The sequence below is a fragment of the Pyxicephalus adspersus genome, chromosome 4 (assembly GCF_032062135.1).
Source record: "Pyxicephalus adspersus chromosome 4, UCB_Pads_2.0, whole genome shotgun sequence".
Lineage (NCBI taxonomy): Eukaryota > Metazoa > Chordata > Amphibia > Anura > Pyxicephalidae > Pyxicephalus > Pyxicephalus adspersus.
The window spans coordinates 41999171-42026367 of record NC_092861.1 but is presented as its reverse complement, the minus strand read 5'-3'; the positions used below and the strand labels follow the sequence as shown (position 1 = coordinate 42026367).

At 36.6% G+C, this 27197-nt stretch overlaps 1 protein-coding gene across 1 annotated transcript in view; it reads left to right on the top strand.

Moving 5' to 3' along the window:
• The first annotated feature begins 7168 nt into the window (after nt 1-7168).
• The window catches only part of IGSF10 (immunoglobulin superfamily member 10), a 30034-nt gene continuing 10005 nt past the window's right edge, over nt 7169-27197 (top strand). The window contains exons 1-5 of the mRNA XM_072407953.1: nt 7169-7489; nt 15663-15888; nt 20382-20511; nt 20707-21097; nt 21880-27126. Of these exons, the coding sequence (XP_072264054.1) occupies nt 15689-15888; nt 20382-20511; nt 20707-21097; nt 21880-27126 (5968 nt within the window). The 5' untranslated portion in view covers nt 7169-7489; nt 15663-15688. The remainder of the gene's footprint in view (nt 7490-15662; nt 15889-20381; nt 20512-20706; nt 21098-21879; nt 27127-27197) is intronic.

Sequence of the window (27197 nt, the reverse complement as noted above, 5' to 3'; positions counted from 1 at the left end):
ATTTTCATTTCTCTATTAATACAAACCATGAGTCCTTCACCTAGGCTACTATGGGTTTGACAACCCTGATGGCCATATCAAGATTCTTTATCCCAGGTATGATAATAAGATACTGGAATTCCAACTGTTCCCTCCAAATGTGGCATTTAACAAACACTGAATTTATTAGTTAGCTACCCATCAAATCATGTTTTTGTCATGATCACTAAGGCTCCGTACACACATTCAATAATTGTCGGATCTTTCATGATCCTTTCCAATGACAAAAGACTGAACAATGCATTAATGAGTGCTGTACATATTACGCCATTCTGCTCTATGGAGAGGGGAGGGGGAGACCAACAGAGCAACAGCCCGCTGCACTCTCTCCCCTTTACTTCCATTATGATGGTGGATCCATAAACGACAAGCCCTGTACACACACCAGATTCTCATTCGATATCAGCCCTAACGTCATTATCGGACGAGAATCACCTGTGTGTACGTAGCCTAAAACAGAAAGGCAGAAAAACCTTTTTGGATGCAAAGTATCTACAAACAAAAGATACAAACGCTGGTCAACACATTGGATACAGTATTACAAGACTGGTTATTCATAAACAAAGGGTATATAAAATTATATTACAAAGGTACATGATTTTTATATTTGGCTATACCCTGGAAATCTTACACTGTGGCAATATTGCCAAGTTTTTAATTCTCACAGAAGTAGTTGTTAAGAGTTCAGTTTCTATTGATGTAGTTATGCTCCCTTAAATTTATCTTGGGAGCTTTTTTTTTTCCTACATACAGTGAATGGCGAGGCTCTTGGGAGTTGAGGTAGTAGTATTGTTTTGCTGTAAAGGAAAGCAATGTGTTTTTAAGTACTTGCAGTGCAATATGATCAGATATATGTTTCAAATATTTTTATGAATAAAAAAACAGGAACAAAAAATAGTTCCAGCAGCTCCATAAGAAGCCTTTGGTTGCATCAAATTTTTATATTTTCAGAAGTATATTTAGTTTTATTTATTAAAGGAGATAATAAAAAACACTTGCTTTCCATCACTCAGCAGATGCAGTGAATTAATTCTGCAATCCTCTGCAATGGTTGTTTACTATTTGCTTCCAGTTTCCATTTAATTGCATATCATGTGTGTTTTATTGTATCTTAATCCTACTATAAACAATTTCTATCGACCCTCAGCTTTTATTTATTTCTAAAATATAAACACTGCAAGATCAAATATAGTAGAACTGGAAATACATGCATAAATTGTCTTGGCAAGAGAAATTTAAAGCAGCCCGTGCACTTAGTCTTGGGCAATTAAAACTAAGCATATTATGGCAAAATTTGTAGGCCAAGGTTACCTCCAGTTAAAACCACATTCTAATGCTCTGTGTGAAAGCCCAGTTTGGCCCCAACAACTCCCTGTATTCCCTGTTGGTCAATGAGGCTTATCAATCACTGTGATTGTCATCACAGTTCATACATTTTTAAAAAGTAAAAAAAGTAAGACATACAATCTTCCTGCATCCTCTATTGAATTACACATCCATTTGTGGTCATCTACCACCCATTTTAATCAAGTCCCACAGCCAGAGGGATCTGACAAAATCAGGACATTTCATAGCATTAACTTACTGTTTGTCCTATTGATTTGTTTTATTACATGTCTTTTCTTAAGATTTTCCAGTAAAACAACCCATACATTTATTTCAAGAGGTAAATTGTAATTTGAGCAATGTAAGACTGTTCCTAAAAATGACAATTTGCTTGTGTTCTCTGTTTTTTGCTTTATTTTCTCTAGGTGATGCTGTTCTCTGTGGTTTCTCACGTTTTTGTACATTACAAAAAGATATAACACATACAAATAGAAAAGTATAGTACTAAATAATGTAAAAGTGTTCCAAAAAGAGAAAAGAACAAAAACACTGGTCTGTATAATGCAAATCTTCCATAATGTAAGAATCACAAACATAAACAAGTGGTTGTCAACCCCACCTCATCCTTTTCTTCTTATTACTACACTGAAAATTAAATTCTTAGTATATAAGAAAGATAAGTTGTACCTCTTCCCTTTATGAAAAAAAATGAGAAAAAAAAACATGAGAGATTCCAGTCACCATTGTATTAGTAGATTAAAATAAATAAACTAAAATTAAATATAAACTCTTCTATTTGTGAAGTTTCTCGAAAATTAAAGGGGGAAGGTAAACTTTATATGGAGAACTCTCTTCCCAGCTGTTCACTTTGAGATCATTACAAAGAACAAGAGGGCCCTCCTTGCGTCTGGAGGAAAAGAAGTTTAAGCTCCCGATAGGGAAGTGATTCTACACTGTAAAGTCTGTGAAAATGTGGATTTGGCTCCCTCAGGAAGTAGTTTCAGCAAGTTCTATAGATTGCTTTAAAGTGAAGATAGCAGAGACTATGTTGATCCAGGGAACATCAGGGAACATTGCCTCATGGAATCAGGAAGGAATTTTTTTACCCTGTTGAAGCAAATTGTACCAGGGTTTTTTTGCCTTCCTCTGGATCAATGATGTCCTTAGGGTTTTATATCTGGGATATGTTTAATTCCCTAGTGGTTGAAATTGATAGACTTTTCTTTTTTCAACCTGACCTACTATGTAACTAAGACTCTCATACCACAATAGCAATTTATAGAGAACCATGTATAATCTCTATTTTTTTTATAGTGCTAGAAAGCATGCATGTGCTATTTTACCTTGGTTCTTGTTATTGACAAGGATCCTTGGTTTTCCAAGGACCTTTTTGCTGGATTTTCATATTTGCCTATGGTCAGTTTTATGGAATGTGGGAAATACTTCATGTATAAGGAGTATCTTCACCTGTTTCCTGTGTAATTAATGTCCAACTGAGAGAATATATAAACAATGCCTTTCAATTTGAGGATGTTTTACATACAAGGTTAAATGTTAGATTAAGGGTCAATCAAAAGGAGATATTTGAACTGGTATGCAGTATAAATACGGTATTTTCTGTCTAAAAACTTATATTTCATCTATATTATTTAAAATTAATATATTTATCTTTTCATCTAATGATAAATATAATAATAATTAGGTAATAGTTCCAAAAAGTTTACTAATGGAAATACAATAGATTACATTTTCTGTTGTGTTTATAACATATATTGAAATTGACAGATGAAAACTCAACTGTTGATGGGAAAAAAGTTACAAAAGATTTTTTTTTATGCATCTGCACGGCATCTGGACTGGATCTGCAGGAACACAGCACTGGACAACAAACAATGGTGCTATTTCTTAAACAGGAACTAGCATTACCATTAAGGGTCAAGCAAGAAACAAGTTTACAGCTGCTTATTATTGCCTGATTCAAAGGAAGGCTTGCTACAAAAAAATAAATAGAGGATAAGTTCCTGAACCAATCTAAAAATGTAAAAATGTTTGCAACATTTAAAGTATTTACACATGCATATATATATATATATATATATATATATATATTTATATTTATAAGCAAATATCTAATCAGTCAATCCCATGGTAGAAAATGAATGTGTTTAAGCATATAGACATTGTCAGGATTACCTGCTAAAGTTCAAACCGACCATCTGAATAGCGAGAAAAGGCATTTAGGTCATTGTGAACATGACATGGTTGATGGTGCTAGGCAGGCTAGACTAAGTATTTCAGAAACTACTGATCGACTTGAATTTTCACAACCATCTCTAGGGTTTATAAAATGGAAAATATTGGTGGTTCTCTGGGCAAAAATGCTTTTTATGATGCAGAAGTCAGAGGCGAATAGCGAGACTGCTTTGTGCTACCAAGGTATGTAGAAGAGTATCTCTGAATGCACAAGTCATTAATTTTTGAAGCTACAACAGCCACACAACAAGAGACCACACTAGGTGTCACTACTGTCAGTTAAGAACAGGCAACTCAGGCTATATTTTTCACGACTTGACCAAAATTGGACAAGAGAAGATTGGAAATGTAGCCTGGTTTAAAAAGTTTCAATCTGCTGCAATATTATGGTAGATGGTAGTGTCAAAATGTGTCATCAGTAACATGAAAGCATGGATCTAATCTGCATTGTGTAAATTGTTCAAGCTGTGGCATATTGCTGTAAGGGATATTTTCTTGCCACACTTTGGGCACCTTGCCACACTTTGGGTACCAAATGAGCCTTGTTTAAATGCCACAACTTATCTTAGTATTTTTTCTGATCACGTTCCTTTATGACCGTAGTGTACCCATCTAACGGTTACTTCCAGCAGCATTACTTGCTTGGGAAGTTCAGAATCATATTGTGTTAATATTCACCTAAAGTGTCCATCAATTCAATATTCCATTCTTGTCCAAATGTACTTGTATGCAAGAGTTATCTTTCCCGAGGTCATGTCATGGTTGCTGCCGTTTAGTGTAATAAGCACAGCATTCAGTCCCCTGACTGTGCATTGCCCGCTCTTGTTACAGCAGATTATATATGAGAGCTGCAGCTAATATTTGGAGACATAGGGCCTGTTTTTTATAAAGCTCTCCAAGGCTGGAAAGGATAGACTTTCATCAGTGAAGCTGAGTGATCCAGCAAACCTGAAATGGATCTGGTCCAGGATTTAAATCATTTCCTAACAAATAGCAAATGACTTTTAGGATATCCATTCTGTTTGCTGGAACACCCATAGAGTCCCCATAGAGGCCCATAGAGTGTCATTAACACATACATATGTGTATACATATGTAGACTTTGTCTACATATAACACATACGCCTTGTATTCTGTAAATACAATACAGCAAAAAGTAAAAGGTAATTCAATGTTTAAAGGGAAAGTGATATGTCCTGAGGTATTGGGTCATTGTTGGATAGGAAGGACCGGCTGAAATCTTCTCCCCAACTTGACTAAAGTGTTGTTATAGCATGCACAAGGTGAAAATGAATTTCCCTTCTCTACAAAGAAAAAACGTATAGTTCACAAACAACAGTGTAGACCTGAGGCATGTAGCAAACCAAAGTTGTGATAAACTCATACGTCATTTTAGTGTACATCTTAAAGAGTACTAGAAGTCTTGGCCTAATTTATTTCACATTGTATCAAACAAGTATAAGAATATTTTTTAAAAATGGAGCATGAGATTTTAAAAACAAGACAGATTTAAAGAAAAGAAAATATGATATTTTTCTTGCACATGATTCGAATGGTGAAGAGGTTCACCCTATTTACTTACCATTGTGAATTGCATTCTTGCAGAATGACTTTGCTAAGTGAACAGCCTAAATCCTAAGCAAAATAAATTCTGCAAAAAACATGTTTTTTTTTTATTCTTGTTAAAAAAAAGCGAAATTAAACTCACTTCTCTGCGCTTCATTACAGGGGTTGGTATCCAGGTTCAGAATCTTCAGCCATCTTCACTGGCCAGGCTGTAATGATGTAATTCCAGGTTAGCCAGCTATGTCTGAATTGTTCACAGAGATGAGCTGCTCAGTGAATGTTCAATAGAAGATTGCGAACAGACAGACAGATAATTTTGTTTTATTGCAGAAGAGACATAGCCTGTCCGTTGTTCAATAAATAGCTGCCTGTTGGGCCTGCTCATTTTTTTTTTTTGGTTTTGAAGTTGGAATTGAAAGAAAAAAAAAATGAAAAATGAAATAAAACATATATAAAATACCAACCTACTTACTTGCTACCTAATAACTTTAACTTTCTTGCTACTAATTAAACCCATTAGTCAATATTTTCAGCTTGTTTGTGCCGAGTCACCTGTTTTCCTCATATGGCTATTATATAACAAAGGCTTGTATCATAGTCTGCTGTCCTAAAAACAGGAATATGTGAAACCACAGATTCCTGACACCCTGCTTTAGGGAAAAGAGTAGTAAAGTTTTAGACATACCCAATTGACCCCTTATGATCTCATGTTTTATGTCCAATAGAATATAGGAAAATAAGAGTTTATTCTGCACAGTGTGCTGGTTCATTCTTGTTTATATTATAGCAGTGTTTCTTAACCAGGGTTCCTCCAGACGTTGCAAGGGGTTCCTTGAGCAATGAGCAATTTGTGATTCTCAGGTCAGCCTAATAAACTCAAATAATATCTTTGGTCATCTGAATGGGTGACTTTCTTCCTCCTGGCCAGTAATGTAAGATACATTCTACCTACAGACCACCACACTAATGTACTGTGAGCTGTGGATTTAGTAATTATAGAAGGGTATCCCTGAAAGTTATTTCAAGGGTTGCCCCATGTAAAATAGGTTAAGAAACCCTGATCTAGAATAATGAAATATGTAAAGAGCTCTTTGGTTGTTTTGGATACCTGGTCCCCTGCTGCTGATGTGGGTAATTCCATCAGTCCCAAAATTAATACTGTTTCTTGTAGTGGCTTGGGGATGTTGGACAGAACAGAGAGCAGTAGGGAAACTTTTGCAGGAGGGTGAATTTGGAAGAACCGGTCTCTTCCTTGCAGTGTATTGGCAGCACTAACAGGTAGGAATGATTTGCTTGCTTTGAAGGATTTCCCCCTTTAAAAAAATCTACAATTGCTATAACAGCAGTAAACCGGATCTATTTTTTTTTAACAAGCCACTTATAAAAAAAGATTGTAAAAGGTCTTCTGTTCTGTGCTGGTAAATGAGAAAATAGCTAGACAGCTGCCAGTGCAGCACTTAGTAGCCATTATCACAGTCAAAATCATTTCATAGCTTTTCAGTGATTTACAACAGCACAAGGAGGTCTGGGACCACCAAGAGGACAGTCAGCTACTTCTGTATTTTCAGACCCTGTTGGGAATGTGGCCATATAGCACAGCACACAAGCTACACACACATCTGAAAACAGCAATATTATGTATATACTATACTCCAATAGTCCTAATGTATATACATATATTCCAGACAAGTACGTTTAAATGGTCGAAAATAGAAGTGGTTTATTTGGAACTTCTGACATTTAGAATGGTGCATACATTGTGTTACCAAAAATACAGTAAGGGTATCGGATGTCAATGACATCAAGTCCTGTACTAAATGTGTTCCTTTCCAGATATGCTGGGAGAAGATGCTGTACAGCAGCCCAGTCTACACCCTTGTTCTCCTTCTCTCCAGTGCTCAGGAAAACTGCAGGGGGCAGACACAGACAGATGAATCAAGAAAGGAATTCCAAAAATATATGAAGAGATAGAAAGCCAGCTACTTCTGCTTTTACTGGGAACAGATGGAAAGAGACCTGTGAGGAGTATAAGTGCAGCTCATGAAAGGACCTTGCAGATCACAAAGGCTCTTTATGGAAAGGAAAGAAGTGATGGGCTCCATACAATAAAATCCTTGATTAGGTCCACACTACACATGGACAGAAATCACTATGAGGATGTTTGAACTTTTCAATGCAAAGAAAGCCAGCTGAATTTTGAAGTGGTGCTATTCAATCTGATTTATATGACTGGGACCATCTACAGTACCTTGCAAGCTATATCAGTCCTTACTCAGAACAATCCAACCACATCCAGGATCACCAGGTACCATGCTGTCTGTGTGTGTGCATGCAGAAACAAAAAAACTCATTAGATTACAGTAGTTCATTGAGCTGATTGGTTACATTTATATTTATAATTGTTTGATATGAATTATTGCACTTTGCATTCCCTTTATGTACTGATTAAAGGTGTACCTAATACCATTTTTGGATTTAGTTGGGTGGAATAAGACCCCCTGTAAGGTTTTAATTTATGTATGTGTCCACACTGGAGAGATCCAATCTTTCATGTGATCCTAGAGCTGCAAGTGAAAAATCTAAAAGTTTTTTTTTATCACTGGAACAATGGTGAAATTTTGCCACTGGGGACTTTTGTGATAATAACTAAGAAAGGATTTCCCTTACTGTAGAAGTTTCCTTTCATTTCCTGATGAGTCTATGGGATTGGCAGTAACAAAAAAATCTTCCTACTGTCACCGATGGCAAAAATAAAAAAATTAAAAAAATCTTTAAAGTGCATTAATCCCTTCTCTTTGTCCTGGTTATTCAGTAATACATAAAGTCAAGGCAAATCCAACATTTTGACTTGCCAGAAGGAAATTCTCCAGTGGGGACATCTGTTTCTGGGATAGACCTTTTTTACTTTGTAGAGATTTCCTCCTATTTCCTGTTGTGTCTTTAGAATTAGAAGTACAAGGAAGCCCTTCTTATGGGGTGCAGGCAGCAAAACATAACCCAATTGGGGTTTTAACTTTTCCTTTTTACATACAAAATGTAAAAAATTAAACATACTTTAACCCTTTCCTATGCAATCGACAGTTTTAGTTTGTGAGGTTTAATTTAATAAATTCCCTCTACATGTGCACTGTGTAAGAAACAGTTTGTAAAAATAAATGAGGATGAAAATGTATTGCATACAATGTAAAATAATCTGGAGCTCCATTCACAAAACAGTAGCAGTGTGGTCGAGTAACTTGAGACAACCAATCACAAATCAATGTTAAAAGTTTTTTGTTGCTTATGGTTATTGGTTGCCTTTGTTCTAAGTGGTGCTAGATATATGCTATATATAGATATTCTGTGCAGTGTAAATTGTTATAGATAACAGTATTACATGGTAATTTTTTCTAATGTGTGAATGTATCAAGGCATTCCAGTGCATACAGCCCCATAGCTGTACATCTGCTGCCTAAGACTCTAATGTCTCAGAGGATTTGGTGAGGTTGCTACTGAACTGCTTAATGTTTTCCTTACTGGAGGCTCTGGAAGAAAAACCCTCCACACAGAGATGGAGTACAGAACAAGGCACAATAGGTGCAAAATATGGAATGATTAACTGCATGGAGAGCACGGGCATGAAATACTTTCTAACTTTTGCAGATTTGGAAGAGGGACACTGTTTAGCTCAAAGTATGTGTTAAAATGAGATACCCCTGCCATGCCCCCATTTTGCTGACTATAAAAAAAAATAATGTTTGCAACAAAATCATTGGGTAAACCAAAAAATGTTTTTTACAGTTATGTTTCCTGAAAGCCACAAACTGCTGTAATTTATGAGGCACAAACCCTCCCACAAATGGGAGTATTTTAGTGTTCCTGTAGTATAACAAATATTTTGCCTTAATATTCAGTGACACAGTAAGACAATGCTTGTGCACGGTGAATGTTACAGTTATACATTTTGATTTCCAGGTATTTTGTAATTACAGAGATATCTTAAAGTCTAACTTTTAAAAAGCGCATTATGTGTATACTACAAGCTGAATTAGGCATCTTAGAGATTAAATCTGTTGCCATAACCATTAACAGCAGATAGAACAACTGGAAAATGTATATAACATACTGTAAATCCTTAACACAGAATGTATGGAAAGCCTAAATATGGCTGTGTGCCATTATTCCACTTAATACACTCCAGCAGGAAGACCTCCGTACATACAGAGGCGTCATGTTTCATCTACAACACTGAAAACAACTAGTGTTACCCACGTTTTGCAGAGGAGGGAAACGGCTTTAATTCAATCATATCAGCAAATTTTTTTTTCCTAGAATTTCACTTTGCAGACACTATCCATCTTATGTAAACCATTCATTGTTTTTGGAAAGGGTATTTGGCATCTAGAGAGGTGACGTGTTTTCTGGAACTGGCCAATTCACAGGCAGTTTAGGAAGGTTGTTTAAGGATGAAATGTGTTTTGTAGGACACAACAATCCATAGTATGATTACTCTGGAGTCATTCAGGTTTAAGAATAATGGCAGACAACAACCAGAGAGATATGAGGTAGAAAAAGTCAATTGTACCAAAAAAGGAAAAATGATTAATAAAACCCTACAGCAGATTAGATAATTACTCAATTTTCATTTCCTGCATTCATTCATAGATGGGACTACAATGACCATCATAAATTCATAGCAACATCTCCTTTTAGGCATTCTATGTTTTCATTTTGATGGTTTTAGACACTTTGGTTATGGTCTTCACATTGACATAACACCTATAGTGTCATTTAAAAGTGGAGCAAGACTAAGCCAACCTCATAAAGCAGCAATGGTTTAAAGAGCCTGTTCACCAATGCTAGAAGTCTAGCAAACAAGATAGGGGAGTTGGAAGCATTATTGAATGAGGAGGATTTTGACTTAGTTGGTATTGCTGAATCCTGGCTTTGTTCTTGGCATGACTGGGCTGTCAATATTCCTGGGTATACTCTCTTTCGTAAAGACAGAGTCAAACGAAAGGGTGGTAGTGTCTGTCTGTGTGTGAGAAAAGTGAATGTGAAAGAAGAAATTGCGGATGGAACAAGCGATGAGGTTGAGGCATTATGGGTTAAGTTGAATAACACACAATTAATTATTGGGGTCTTCTATAGGCCACCCAGTGCTAAGGAAGAAAAAGAAAATCAACTTCTAGCACAGATACAAAAAGTAGCAAAAAGTAGAAGTGTTTTAATCATGGGAGATTTCAACTACCCTGACATTGACTGGAGTAATGCCACTACAGGAACAGCAAAGGGAGGAAATTTGTGAATTTAATACAAGATAATTTTATGGTACAGTTTATAGAAGCCCCAACTAGAAATTATACTCTGCTGGACCTAGTTCTTTCTAACAATGCAGAGCTTATAACACATGTGCAAATAAAAGGGAATCGAGGTAGCAGTGACCATAATATGATTTCATTAATTATAAGCTGTAAACAGAAAACAAAAACAGGAATGATAAAAACATTTAATTTTAAGAGAGCAAATTTCCCATTATTAAGGACAGCTCTCTGTGACTTAGACGGGGAGACAATATTGTCCTCAAAGAACACAGAACAGAAATGGGAATGTTTCAAGTGTGCTCCACAAAGGCAAACCGAAAAATATATTTCAATGGGTAAAAAGTTTAAGAGGCTAAAATTAAAACCTTTAGGGCTCACAGTTGATGTTAAAAAAGCCATAAGTAACATGAAAATGGCATTCCAAAAATATAAAAATGAAGAATCACCTTCATCATTTGAAACCTTTAAAGAATATAACAAAAGATGTAAAGAGGGGATAAAATGTGCAAAACTTTAAAATGAAAGACAGATTGCAAAGGAACGTAAGGCAAACCCCCAAAAATTTTTCAAATATATCAATAGCAAAAAGATTAGATCTGAGCATGTAGGCCCCTTAAAGGATGTCGCTGGGTCGCAGATTTACAAAACACTTTTTTTTATTTCTGTGTAGACAAAGGAAAATGGCAGAGCTCAAGTCCAAATTCATAATAGCAATGTCACTGCCTTAAATGAGTCACAATGGCTCAATGGCTCAGAATTTATATGATAGAGAAACAGCTGGGAAAAATTAAGGTTGACAAAGCACCAGGACCTGATGGATTACATCCACGTGTCGTCAAAGAGCTGAGCTCTGTAATTTCAAAGCCATTATTTCTAATTTTTAGATACTCTTTAGTCACTGGCAAGGTACCGATGGATTGGCCAATGTGGTTCCTATCTTCAAAAGAGGAGCAAAGTCATTACCAGGTAACTACAGACCCGTTAGTTTAACGTCTATATTTGGAAAGGTCTTAGAGAGTTTGATAAAGAACCACATAGAGGAGTTTCTGCTAAAAGATATTATTATAAGTGATAGTCAGCATGGCTTCAAGAAAGACCGAAGTTGTCAAACAAATTTACTCTCTTTTTATGAAGTAAGTAAACAGGTAGACAGTGGAACAGCAGTTGATATAGTGTACTTGGACTTTGCTAAAGCATTTGACACAGTACCCCACAGACTGTTAATATGCAAGTTAGGGTCTATAGGTTTAGAAAAGTGAATCTGTAAATGGATAGAGAACTGGCTTAAAGATCGCATCAAGAGAGTTGTAATTAATGATTCATACTCTCAATGGTCTAAGGCAGGGGTAGGCAAACTCCGGCCTTTAGGCTGGATACGCCCTATCTAGTATTCCAGTCCGGCCTAACGCCCTCCTAGTTATTTATTGTTGGATCCGGCCTAATTGAATTGTCGAGTTATCATGAGTTCCCGCAATATCATCGAGTTCCCGCACAGTAACCCAAATTACTATGCCTAAAGAGCAGAAGCAACGCACAGCTACCAGTCTCCAGAAGGTTGACCTCGAACGTCGTGTTGTCAACCCCAAATAGACTGAGGAATTATTCTTTGTCCCACGTGGCAACAACGCCCTGTGTTTAGTGTGCAACGACACCAACAGCACTTTCAAGCGGTCAAATCTCAAGGAGCATTTCGATGTCAAAACACACGTACAGAGACTACACCGCTGATGAGCAGTAGACTGAGGCTGCTCACTTGCAGTCACGGTTGGAAAAAAACTATCCTTGGACACTTTGTTTCTTTGGCCTAGTGTGCCTTCTTGAACTTCTGAAACATCTTAGTAGTCCAAAAAGTTTGCTGACCCCTGGTCTAAGGTTATTAGTAGTGTACCCCAGGGTTCAGTGTTGGGACCTTTAATGTTTAAAATCTTTATAAATGATATAGAGTTTGGGAGTAAAAGTACTATTTCTGTGTTTGCAGATGACACCAATCTATGTAATGGAATTAAGTCTATACAGGATGTCCATAATCTACAAGCAGACCTGGATGTACTGTTTGATTGGGCAGCCAAGTGGCAAATGACATTTAATATAGATAAAATGTAAAATTATGCACTTGGGAGCTAACAACATACATGCTTCATACTGTCTAGGGGGAATACATTTGGGGGAGTCAGAAATGGAAAAGGATCTGGGGGTTCTGGTAGATCATAAACTTAATAAAAGCATGCAATGCCAAGCTGCAATATCTAAAGCTAGTAAAGTACTTTCTTGTATTAAAAGAGAATAGACTGCAGAGATGGAGACATTATCCTGCCCCTGTACAAAGCATTGGTGAGACCACATCTGCAATATGCAGTCCAGTTTTGGGCACCAGTTCACAAAAAGGACATTGTGGAATTGAAAAGAGTGCAGAGAAGGGCAACTAAATTAATAAAAGGAATAGAGGAGCTCAGCTATGAGGAGAGATTAGCCGAACTGAATCTATTCTCCCTTGAGAAGAGACATTTAAGGCGGAATATGATCAACCTGTATAAATATTATAATGCTCCATATAGTTAACTCTTTTCCCCATTATTCACTTTGAGATCATTACAAAGAACAAGAGCGCACTTTTTGCGTCTGGAGGAAAAGAAGTTTAAGCTCCGGATAAGGAAGGGATTGTTCACTGTGAGGTCTGTGAAAATGTGGAATCGGCTCCCTCAGGAAGTAGTTTCAGCAACTACTATAGATTTCTTTGAGAAAAAGCTGGATGTTTTTCTAGAAGCACAGAATACAACTGGGTATTAAGGCTTTAAAGTAAAAATAACAGAGAGCGTTGATCCAGGGAACATCTGATTGACTCATGGAATCAGGAAAGAATTTTTTTCCCCTGTTGAAGCAAATTCTACCAGAGTTTTTTTGCCTTCCTCTGGAACAACCATGTCCTATAGGGTTTTATATCTGGGATATGTTTATTTCCCGCGTGGTTGAACTTGATGGACTTTTTTCAACCTAACCTAACCTACTATGTAACTAGTGAATCAAGTCAATGTTAACTCACTCTAGGCCCTAGGCCCAATATATCATCTATTCCAGAACCATGTATGGCTGCAAGCCAGCTACCATATCGGAAGAGAAGTTTATCATTGACAGCTCTTCCAGTTCCTTGACACCTCCCGACTGGTGATGCCATCAGTGAAATCCAGCAAGAAGGAGGAGTGGCTTGGATATTCCTCTTGCACAATGGGGCTTATTTACTAAAAAAATGAAGAATGTTCACTCTGCGAGGAAGACTTCATTTAGCTTGGTGATAGTGGTGACAGATCACTTTGCAAGGAAAACCCAATAATGTTCAATGAAATCTAACAGGCAAGGATTTTCCTGTGCACAATCATAAGTGAAATATCTCTTATTAGGGGAATGGGCTGTGCAATGTGAACAGCCTTTATTCCTAAAAAAAAATAGAGCCTATATTTTTTATCCTGTCATCAGTCTGGAGCTTTTATCCTGTGGCAACGGGCCTTCAACTAAATAATAAAACATCCAGTTGACTACTTTTGAGACAAACATTGGAAATCAAACCCCAAAGCCTTAATAGACACTGATAGTTGGCTATTTCGAACTTTATTATTCAATGTGTTTTCCAATAGATATTATCGACTGACACAATTCTGAGTTCTCCCTGAGGAAGCCCTACATGGGCGAAACGTGTTGGAAACTGGGAATAATCATTTGATGTATATCTGTCCATTTGTGCACAGCAATTATTTTGACCACTAAGTTACACTATAGCGTAGGAGGACTACGTTAGCAGAGGTTCTACCAGAGCAGAGCTATGTTTAGTTTAGACCACAACTATTATCACTGAATAAACATTTGTATATTTTTATGCTAAACCTGTGTCTATAAAAGCCTGTCTTTCTTTCTCTACTTTTACCTCTAATATATCAACATTTGCCTATGTGAGACAGGCCTTCAAATGTTTAGAAGTTACCCTGGGTTCCTTTGTAACCTCTCAAACTTTTACACACCTTGCAATTTGAGTTATCTTTGATGTCAACCATTCTGGGAAGGATAACAACAGTGTTGAATTTCCTCTATTTGTACACAGTCTGTCTTACTGTTGATTGGTGGAGTTCATATTCTTTATAGATGGACTTGTATCCTTGTAAACTTTGCCAGTTTTTGTGCCTCAACAACTCTTTCTCGAAGGTCCTTAGATACCTCCTTTGTTGAAGCCATCATACACATCCACAAATGTGTTATACGATTTGGCTTTGCTAGATCCCCATTCTTTTTAAAAACAGAGGATTTCTCACTAACACTGGATTGTCATTCTATTGATTGAAAAGCCCAGACTCTGATTTTACCTTGAACTTATCTGATAATCTAAAGGATTCACTTACTTATGCTTCACATAGATATGATATTGGATAATTTTTTTCCACAAACACATGACCAAATATAACAACTTTTGTTTCATTTGTTTAAGTATTTTTTATAAATCTTTTAGGACATTTAAGACGTTTTGGACTTGGACTTTTTAGGACTTTAGGACTTGTTTGAGAATCAGATGATGGTTAAGATCACATTTATAAAAAAAAAATAAAAAATTCTGAACATTTTAAAGAGTTCACAAACTTTTAAGCACCACTGCACACCTTTGTGTTTCAATACTGCTTAGATCAAGAAAATCTAGGTAGATCCAGGAAAGCTTGGCCTGGAAATGTATCTGTTAGTGCATATGAAAAAAGAATCATGGACCATACTTAATTCTGATCATTGTCTGACTACTGGAAAGTTGTATAAGTCTAAATGTTTTTGGCTGTTTGACACAATTGCATTTTTCTCACAAAAGCAGGCCTGATGTAGTCCAGGTTTTAGAACCCACACTTAGGAATTGGTTAACCTAGACTTCTGGCAATTAGTCTGACACATCTAAATTACATATGAAAACCACATTCTGAATTTTGGCTAAATCTTTGTGGTAACCTGAACCGAAATTCCATTAACCTGTTTACAAAGTGTCAGTCACTTGAGACATAGATTTGGGGTGAAGGCTTAGATGTCATTTTGTGTTCCTTCCTTTATGTTCAGTATAAGTCTTTTGGTATTTAGCCATTACAGTTGTGGTTTTGTCTCATAGAAAACAGATGCTAATAATAAAATTCTATGTGCTTTTTTTTGTTTTCTTAGGGTAATGCTGCTGTAGGATAACCATAATGATGCAGACGACAGGCCAACGTCATTCGTGCTTACCTGGCTATCTTTTCATCTTCTTGATCCTGGTTCTTCCTGGTAGTAGCTGGGGATGCCCTAAACCATGCGCTTGTTATGTAAAGACAGAAGTCCACTGCACTTTTAGGTACCTCCATGCCATTCCTAAACAGATTCAAGCTGATGTGGAGCGCATCAATTTAGGGTAAGTTTAATATTCACATTTTGTTCTGATGTATTCAACAAACATTGTTTTTAATGAAGCTCATAGAGCCTTCCTAAAGCACAGGTTTCCCTTGTATTACAAATCCCCAATAATTAGGTTTATTCTAGGTTTATCATGTTCATGTTTATTTAATGTTCATTGGTCAATTGTGCATCCAAAACAGCTGGTTTGTAGTACAGACTGTGCCTAATATTATAAAGCAACTAATTCCAAACTTCAGATGTTTCACTCTTGTTAGTCATCATGAGTGTCATGTAAACAAATAATGGCTTCCATCAGCAGCAGGTTGAAACCCTAAAGATTTTTCACATACCAAAAGCACCTTGGGAGTCCTAAACCATAGGCCACTCTTTTGTGCAAATCTTTATAATTTTTGGGGGTTTAGAGCTTAGGCATAGCCTTTGTCATTTTTTTGTTTTTACCAGTTGGGAAGTAAGAAAGGCTGGGTGATTGAAGTGATGCCCCATACCTTTGACCTCCTATCCATTTAATTCAATCCATTTTCAAAAGAGTTTTGTCTAATTAAATAGCAATAATTTTGCAACACATAAAATTTCCCTACCAGGGAATTTAATTCTTGCTACAAACCACTATTATAGAAACGTGGAGATCCACCACAGGGATTTCTAACACCACTGTGTGTTCCAAACTGATCTCACATGTTTATTCCCAAACATTATATACTGTTCTAGCTGTGCTTTGTGTGAACTGCTTTTCCCCAGCTACAGTAATCAGTTACAGACAGCAGAGAAATATAGATCAAGAACAATTTACTTGTGCAGGTGTGAAAAGTTTCCTGCTAAGCCTATCCTAATAATAATGGGTCTGTGTTCCTAACCTATGCATACCGTTCATGTATCCCACCATTCTGGCACCACACTTAGCTGGTAGCAATGAACCATAGCAGTTACCTCATCTATTTATTTTCCTTAACAACGCATAAGAAAATATGAGCATATATAATAGGGGGGAATGTTTCTGAAACAGCCATGGTCTTGCTCATACTTTGCAACTTGAAAGACAACCTCCTCTTGAGAAATAAACAAATAAAAGCTGGACAATGAGGCCAATAGAGAAAAATCTAAAAGTAGCTAACGATTTACAGATGTCCGTAGCTTCTTTCCCTAGTGATCTGCCCGTGTAGCAGTTGTGTGTGATAGGTCATATGTATTTTATTTTCTAATTAGTATTAGACATATGAGCTTTGGTGCATTATACAAAGTGAAAAGTGCAGGTGTATTTACCAACACAGTTCAAAGGGTCTTATTGACATGTAAAATTTAGTAGCCAACAGTAACCTGTGTGACCGTCAGATTTCACCTTTTTTTAACCTTTGACCATTGCACTTTTGCTTATTAAATGGTCTTCATGTCTTTCAACAACATTATTTAAAAATACAGAGTGCTATATGTAGTTACCAAAATTAAAAACATATTTTATCTTTGGTCTGCTAAGAACATTTCCCAAGTTTTGTAAACAAGAAAAAAAGGACACTTTTTAACTCAAAGCATGTAAGCAAATCATAAACACATTGAATAGTTGAGAGACTGGATAAAAGGGTAAATATAATAATAACAAAAATATGAATACATTTTATAGAGGCGTATGTACTAACCAAAAAGAAGGACAACTGTGGAGACTGAATGAGTGACAGTCCCTCCAAATCAGCGACAGTTGGGAGATATGGTGTATTCTTGAACATTTCAAGGAAAATCATCATCATAATATTCATTAATAAAGAAGGGTTTAGTATGACAAACATATAAAAAACCAAACCTTTAAAATTACAATTGTTTTGACTTAAAGAATTATTTAAAAGCAGTCTTATTTTTTGCAGCACAATTGGCTCAGTGGTTAGCACTCTGACCTTTGCAATGCTGGGTCCCAGGTTTCTTTCTACACCCCAAAAACATGTAGTTAGGTTTATTGACTTCTCCTTATAACTGCTTTTAGACTGTATTAATGACATGAGCCGCTTTGAAGGACAGCTGGTGACATGACTATGGGCTTTGTAAAGTGCTGTGTAATATATCGGTAAGTGAACAATAATCTTGCTCATGTCTCTGATTATGTACGTTTACAGTAAACAAAGCCTGCAAACAAAACAAAAACAAAAAAAAAGATTTGTTTTGTTTGTAGTTTATTAGTTTATTGACTGGTGTGCACTTTTATTTTATTTTAGCACCTATTATTTTTCATGATAAAGAAATAAGTAAAAAAGAAAAAAGTGAAAGTATTAGATAGTAACTAAGGCTACTTTTATTTTTAGGGGGATGATGTTGGGCATACTGAAAACACTCAATTACAGTTAGATCTAAAAACACTAAATAAAGGTTTTAGTAAAATAAATGCATTAGTAAAGCAGAAACATCATCTTCAGAAGGATTAAACTATGTCTAGTATATTTGTGTAGATGGCAGTTTTCTCCTATACTGTCTAATAATATTTATTTTTAAAATACAAATAAAGGTTCCTTTATGAAAAACTAAACAAGTACCAAATTCAATTTCCATGTAATGTATAGGCGTGAAAGTAAACACAATAGTGGTATACATTCCCACGCTGAGCTAAATCCTTCACAATTTGTACCTCACATCCTCCTCCAGACACTACAACTCACAATTGAATGTTCCGGCAACAGAAGTAGTATAGCAATTGCAGAAAGCAGTGAGTGGATCAAGTTGTGTCTAGGTGATGATTGACAAGATGCAGACTTGTGATTCACCAGAGACAATGCTAATAGCCAGCCGCAGGCAAAATTTTATTTCATACTACTTAATGGAAAGCAGACACAAGCTACATGAAACTGACAATGCTGCTTTGAATTCAGGAGCAGTGCAGCACTGTTGCCACCCCATCACAGGAAGTTGCATTAGGTGGACTTCACTATAGGATGAACAGGAAATTATGGGACTATGTGGTGGCGGTGGTGGTGTTGTTGGGCGTGGCGGGGGGGGGGATTGTTGCAAAGAAAACTGTAAGTGCAGAAGCACCTATATTTGAAGTAATATAATGCCAAAGTTCTACCTAATAACTATTATACCCAGCTTGCTAAGTAATAAAATGCATGTACAAGCAAGCCATAAAAAGGCATTCTATATTGTAAAAAAGGTAAAGTACGTACATGTATTTATTGTATTTTTCTTTGTGGTTTTTATTGTGCGCACCTATGTATGTAATTCTATGTGCCAGCTAGTGTTTGAATTTTTGCTCTTATGCACATGCACAATGCCTCAAGTTCACAAAAGGTTTTATTATATGCTTTTTTTCAGTCTACTTTAATGATAGCCGTACACTCTTAATGTGGTTTTACGCATAGATAGTATAAGCATTTAAAGAAGAACTGCAGTAAAACAAGCCTAATAACTATCAAATAATAAAAAACATTTTTGCTGCAAAACTTACCTTTAATTTTGAGCTGTTACCCACAGAACTTCTTTGTACTGAGTCCAGGTCAACTGTTAAGCAACTTCCAAATGAACTTAGGGTATTTTCCAAAAATATGTTCCTGTAAGGTATTTTCAGCAGGTTCAGCATCACACCAAAGGCAGTGTGCATGCAAATGCAATCCAGACTGATACCCACCCATTTTGATATTTAAATGGTGACTGCCAATAGCCAGCCTGCAGGGGTCATGAAAGGAGTACAAAGGCTGGGTGCAATGATGTTTTCAGGAAGCTATGTACATCACCTATGGGCCTACATTGCATACAGAAGCAGAAAGGTGCAGTGATAAACTCAATACAACTAAAATAAAGTATATCATGAAAATGTATTACTTACAAATGTCATTACCAGGATACACTTCAGCTTTAAATGATGTTCATTCTGTACAGAATAAGGCATAATTCCCCATTTTCCACAAACCTTTTTTTGTTTCATTATTTCATTTAAAAGTAGACTTGTAAGAATTGAAAAAAAAAGGTTGAACATTTATCTGATTTTATGGAAAAAGCTATTGAATCAAAGGCTTTGGCAAGAGAGATAATGGGGCCCAATTTCAGATTGGCACTAGGGAAGAGTGTATGTAAGTATAGTCACTCCGGGTATAACACCTTTTAATACTCTAGCAGACATGTTAGTTACCATGGGCATGTATATTCAATTGTGGCAATGCACGCCTATAGCGTGTGAAAGGATTCATCAGTAATTTGGAACAGAATATAAACTGTGGAGCAATAAAAACTTACAGGCTAAACTCCAAAGAATAAAATGAACTGTAGTAAAAAATGTAGTGTATGAAATTTCCCAGAAATGCTATGATGTGAATTTCTAGGCAGGGGACCTCTCCAAGGTATATTTCATGAATGATCTCATTTCACTAGAGATAAAACATGTTTATTCCTTATGTACTTCAAGTATATAAGTTTTTATCTGTATAAGTATGATCATGAATGTTCTATACGTTTTTTTATCTCCTGTATAAATCACATTATGTATGTATGACTCCTATATTATATTTCTGTCTACAGCTACAACAGCATAATCAGACTAACAGAGACCGACTTCTCTGGCTTGCAAAAGCTGGAGCTGCTGATGTTACATAGCAACGAGATACAGACAATACATGAAGATGCTTTTAATGACTTATCCTCATTACAGGTAAACAAAATAATAATTTAAAGAAAAAAAACAAACCAGTAAGTTACATACTATAAACACATTACTGCAAAGGCTTTATTTAGAAATGTTGGTGCATCTCAGAAGAATAAAGTTCTTTTAAGAAATAACTTATGAGCCAGGTTGTGATGGACCTATGCCTAAGATTTAGTTATGCCTCTTTTCTTTTTTGTCTAGGTATTAAAAATGAGTTATAATAAAGTGAAAACACTACACAGGAACACATTCCGTGGGCTGAAAAGTCTGGTCAGATTACATATGGATCATAAAAAACTGGAATTTCTGGCTCCAGAATCCTTTTACGGCCTCACTTCTCTGAAACTGGTTCACCTGGAGGGAAATGTATTACGGCAGCTGCACACAGACACCTTTGTCACTCTGCGTTATATCCAGATATTTAAAACATCGTCTATAAAGCATATTTCTCTGTCTGACAATCTGTTATCCACACTGCCTAAGGAAATGTTCCTGTACCTGAATGAATTAGAAGGAATTTATCTTCATGGCAACCCGTGGTCATGTGACTGTAACCTGCTATGGCTCGCTGAGTGGGGACCGCAATCCAAAGGTATTACCTTTTCCACTCTGGACATGCATTAGATATATGTTGTTAGTATATATCGAACAAAAAGTCTCTCTTTCTGAGCAAAATATGAGTACTAAAGAGATAGGACCAGATACATTATGAGAAACAGCTGCTAAAAACATCAACAAAGAAATGTATAAAAGTAGTCACACCTGTAAAGAAACTGTAGGGTAGAAGTTTTCTGTGCAGTCTTTTTTGGCATGAGTTATATGTTGGCTTATTTTTTGTTAAAAAAATAGTAAAATGTTAAATAAAGAAACTTTGTATCTAGTGTTATATATGTTTAGAGACAAACTGAACTTTTTTGCTAGTTTTGAGCCAGTTTTTTTTACTTTTTTTAGATTAAATTTGGCAACTTCACTGGGTTTACTAGACAGAATGTCTGTAAAGTTTTGGAAAATTGCTCCATGTTGGACTGTTTAAAAAATGTTTTGTTTGTTTAGTTTCTTCAAAGTCCTATAAAATCATCCATTAATGTTATTGTAAAGCATTCTGATGTGATTTTAATGGAATTGGAATACTTTTGTAATCACATAAAATAATATAGCCACAACTCTGCCAATAGTCATGTATAGAGAGTTAGATAAAAGAGAGTTTAACTTTTAGTGAAAACATGGACAGTCTCTCCATTTTGTGGACGAATGCAGGGTTTATACTTCTTGAGGAATTATAACATGCTTCAGCTGCATTTGAGGCGACACTAAACATAAATCAAAGTAATATGGCTTAAAAAATAACCATTTCTTTTATTTGTGTTTTTATAGAATTGATCAAGTGCAAAAAGGATCGATCAGGCCAGCAGTGCCCACTTTGTTCTACTCCTCAAAAGAATAAGGGAAAATCATTAAATGAACTAACATCTGAAGATCTAACTTGTGCAAAGCCAACTATAGGGAACATTTACAAACTAAAAAATGTGACCACTCCAGAAGATGGAAGTTTTACTGTTATATCAGCCAAAGATTTTGTGGCACCAATGGGATCTCTTATTCTAAATATGACAGATCAATCTGGAAATGAGGCAAATCTGGCTTGCAACGTTCAAAGACCAACCAAAATGTCTCAGATAACATTGGATAGAAAGGAGGAATATACAATAATGAGGACTACATTTTCTTCCTTTTTGGTGTGCAACATAGACTACGATCATATCCAAAAGCTATGGGGGATATTAGCAATGTACAGTGACTCCCCAATGAAACTTAAGAGAGATCTTTTGCTTACAAAGACTCCTTTCATTAGCTATAAATACAAACAACTCGGGTCTGGTGATGATGTGTTCACAGACATCGAGGCAGACCTTCGAGCAGAGCCAAATTGGTTAATGCAAGACATAGTGACATTACAGTTAGACAGGTCAGCTACGACCCTCAGCATGCTCCATATTCAGTACTTAACTGATGTCTATGTCACCCTTCCAAATTCTGTTCACAATCCAGTGAAAAACAGCTGGGTCATGATTAATAAAAGCAATACGACACAAACAGAGTATGTTGCAATAATTGGTGGAACTGTAGAGTTGAACTGTCAAGTTGATGGTGAACCTACGCCAAACATTGAATGGGTTCTTCCTGATGGAAGTAAGATCAGAGCCCCATATTTAAGTGAAGAGGGTAGGATAACAATAACAAGAGATGGAAAGTTTACCCTAAAACCCGCAGACAGCTTTGACACAGGTGTTTATCACTGTATAGCAACAAACTATGCAGAGGCAGATGTACTTACCTTTAGAATCACAGTTGTAAGTGCAGACGTGGAGGAGGAAGCTGTTAATGGAGTTGAGCTTTCAGTTACTAATGGGGACGTGATGTATCTTCCCTGTGGATCAAATGGAGTTCCTGATGCATCAGTGAGTTGGATTTTACCTGACCATTCTGTGCTACAAGAGACATCCAGGAACAAAGTTATTTTCCCCAATGGGACACTTAAAATTGAACGCATGACTCAAAGAGACAGAGGACATTTTAGATGTATAGCAGCTAATCAGTATGGTCTTGACATTTTGACACACAAAGTTTTTGTGAACGAGAAGAAACTTGAGTTTACCAATAAAAAAATACAGTTGGACCAAACTGAAAATGAGACTGATGAAGGATCAGGCACTGAAGAAGTTAAAGAAAATAACTACTTGGCCACAGGAAAAGTAATAACACACCGAAGATTCCCAACCAGACGCATCAATACCAAGCCAAATGGGCAAGGAAATTTAAACAGTAAAGTTCACAGCAGGAATAGAATAAACCAACGCTTTAGAGGATATCGAAGGCAATTTACACAAAACACAAGGAGGATCGATCCTCAACGCTGGACAGAGATCTTAGCAAAGACAAAAAAGGGTTCACTGAACAGTCAAACACCAATGAAAGTCACAGAAAGTTTAGCTAAAGAAGAAAATATCACAGAAATTGTATCCGGTGAGCCAGATGAAGCATCTGGTGAAGAATTCCTTCCAGTGGCTGAAAAGTTTCTCATAGTACCCGAAAAACACTCAACACAGTACAGCACAACTACAGTGCCAGCAGATACACAACCAAACACATCTTCATGGTTTACAGAAAAAACAATGGCAACATCAAAGTATGCAACAATTCATCAAGACAATTTAGACACAGCAACAATAAACTGGAAAATCACAGCCACACCACTATCCACAAAGGATTCTACTATGTTAGAATATTTACCTAAAAGTACTGGAAGTCCTGAATATATTGATACATTTACAAAATCTACAGTCAGCTTTAACAATGAGCATATGACCACTGTAAGCATCTTAAACACCACATTAGTGGCAGCAATGACTGCACCAGAAGTTACTACAGGAGTACCACATATGACATCAAAAGAAGCCACAACCAGCCCTTTACTAAAATCTTTCCCTCTTACCAGTGCGGAGAATCTTGAAGGAGAAAGACAAGACATTTCTACTGCATTCTACTCATTAACTGAAACACCAAAAATAATGATTACTAGACCACCAACTACTAGCAGCTTTTCTTACACTACAACGCATGAGGCGATAACAGCATCACCAATTGCAGCCAGTGACCTCCATACTGCAACTCAACACAATATAATAAAACCAACTATTAGGGATAATGAACTACAAGTTACAACTCATGATATCAGCAGCTCCATTACTACATCTGGCTATTTAAATAACCTTTCAAATGATGTTGTTACTAGCCCACCACTAGAAATCAGCTATATTACAACAAAATCTCCAGATACTATTACTAACCCAGCCATGTTATCCTATGCCCTCCCCACGGGCAATGCTGTCAGGGATGAAACAACCACTTCTAGTTTTTTGCTTAACTCTTTTGAAAATGTTCTTGTTACATCCCAAAGCATTGATAACTCCTCCTATATAGCTATGAGTACTACTCAGAGTCCACTGGGTGCTACAAATATGAAAATAGTTACAGAACCAGGACCATCCAGTATGCACACATCAACCACCACAAATATACAAACCACTTCTAAACAAGACAGTTCTAATTTACATATATCAGTTACCACCCAAAACACTAAAAGTAATATTGCCCAACAAACTATCACTTTCACACCAAAAACAGAAAATGCTGCATCTGAGCAAGGGTCTGAAAAGTTGACCAATTCTAAAGACAGCAAGTCATTTCAACCAAGTGTTTACAGCACAAGGATTTCACAATATCCTGAAAGAAAAAATGAGTTAGAAAAAGAAAATGTTTTTAGCATTGATTCTTCAACAAAGTCAACCACAAAACTCCTTATATCTCAAACAGATATTGGGCCCATTTACATTCACAGCACTCAGAAAATAATTACACCAAAACTGTCAGCTGGTTCCACAATCATTTCCCATCAGCAGATTCAAATAGTTAAAGACGTTACTCCACTAATGCCAACACAAAGACGTTATGGTCGCAAGAGGATTCCTGGAAGGAGACGTATTGTAAGACCAGGTCGTTATCAAAACATTAAAATCCATCAGTTTGGGAAGTTTGGCAGGCCAGGTTTAAAGGAACTTTCTACAGCTACAACACCTCACGCCATAGTTTCTGATACCAGTGAACAAAATCAGTTGCCATACAGCCTTGAATCTTCAAGTACATATGTTTCTTTACCAACTGAACAGTCTAATATAAGAGCTTTAGAGGCTGATCATGAAGAAGAAACCACTACTCAAGCTAATTCAGGAATAAAATACAGTGATCTTTCAAAAAGTATTGACACAATGTCTTCACATACCATTACTAATACAGTTTCCAAGGAAATTACTTTAAGTATGTTGACTCCTGACAGTACACACATGGCTATAACACATACGCAAGCTGTAACTACAGATATTCCAACAAGATTGTCCTTCACAGAAAGTGAGGTCTTGCTAAAAACTACTTCTGCTCAAGTCACTACCAGACCTAGAGTTACCTCTAAAGTAATCAGAAGGAAAATTCCCTGGCATAGATTTTTTGGTAACAGCCAGATAAATCAAAGAGAGATACTGAGGAAGCTAAGAAAAAATTATAATGTTATATCTGTAAATACAACCCATACTCCAGCATCCAGTATCCCATTACCCAAAAAGGCTACAACTGTCACATCAGCTCAGCCTACTGCAAGCAGTTCAAGCACATTTCCAGCTACATCTTTGGTAATAACAGAAAGCAAAAGACCACAGTACTCCAAAAGTGTAAATGCTATAAAATCTGTAGTTTATTCAAATATTCCTGGCATAGTAACATCCAGCACAGTTCAGTCAACTGCTCCTACGGCATCTACAAGTGCGATAAATTTTGTTACAAGCCATACAACGCCAACCTCAGTTTTCTCAACTAGCTCACAAACCAAAGCCATTTCTGAGCCAACCATCTCCACACCAGTAACAACTCCACTTCATCTTTCTAGTCTGTCTCCTGAACTTGCTAATGTTTATTCAAGCAGCATAAAATCAGTTACCGACGTTGTTTATCAAGCAAAGCCAGGTCATACAAAAATAGTCATTCCAACAACTAGTTTCAGTAAATCATGGTCCAAGTCTTATTCTACCAGTACGCTTGCAAATACCACACCTAAAGATGTGAAGTTTTTTTCTCCTAAAGGCGATATGTCTACTACAATAACCCCAGTAACATCTGCCTTTGTTGATAGTACAACAAAACGATTACTGAGACGAAAAAGACCACGGAAAAAACACCCTTATAGCATCTTTACACACCACAATCACCAGAAGTCATCAACAAGCTCAAAGAAGCCAGCCACTTCTCAAGAAGAAACCACCAAATCTTACAAAATAACTTCCCCTTCAGACTTTTCATCTAAAACTGTTACTGAAGCACATATGCTTACTACAAACAACGATAGTCCTCTAACTTCTGTTAGGAGACATTTCTTGACCAGTACTTCAAAGGCTCCTAGATTATTCCTGCAGCCATCACCTATGCTAAATGACACCAAGACATCACCAAATCAAAATGTGGAACCATCTGATAATAATTTTGCTTCAACATTTGACCAAGTGTTAAATCACAAAAAAAGTAAATATACAACTGTAAACACATCAAAACCAAAAGTCACAACATTAAACCAAAAAGATATGATAACCAGCACTGTTTATCCACTCTCAGTGACAGCTAGAATTATTAGCAGTCTAACTGATCCATCACCCATACTAGGTCCAACCATAACCCAACCAACAGTCGTATCTGGAAAGAAGGTCTCTACCACTAATGTAATAATCAAACCTGATTTAAAAACTTCAGAGAGGAAAGTACACATAATAGCACATATTCCTGGTGTCTTGAAAAAACCTGTGCAGCTTAACCCCTCCTCCCCCACAGCAGAAGAAACAGATAAGAAAACATCTATCAACAAGATGGAAGGAGGTCCATCAAGTAATGACCACTCTAAGCCACGCATTACAGGAGGCAAAACTGCAAGCTTCACTGTTCTTGCACACTCTGATGCTTTCATTCCATGTGAAGCTACTGGAAATCCAACACCCACCATTCTGTGGACTAAAGTGTCTTCAGGTGAGCTATTTCAGTTCTTACTGCATTTGTGGAAATAACTGCATAATATTTTTGTAGATGGGCAGCATGGT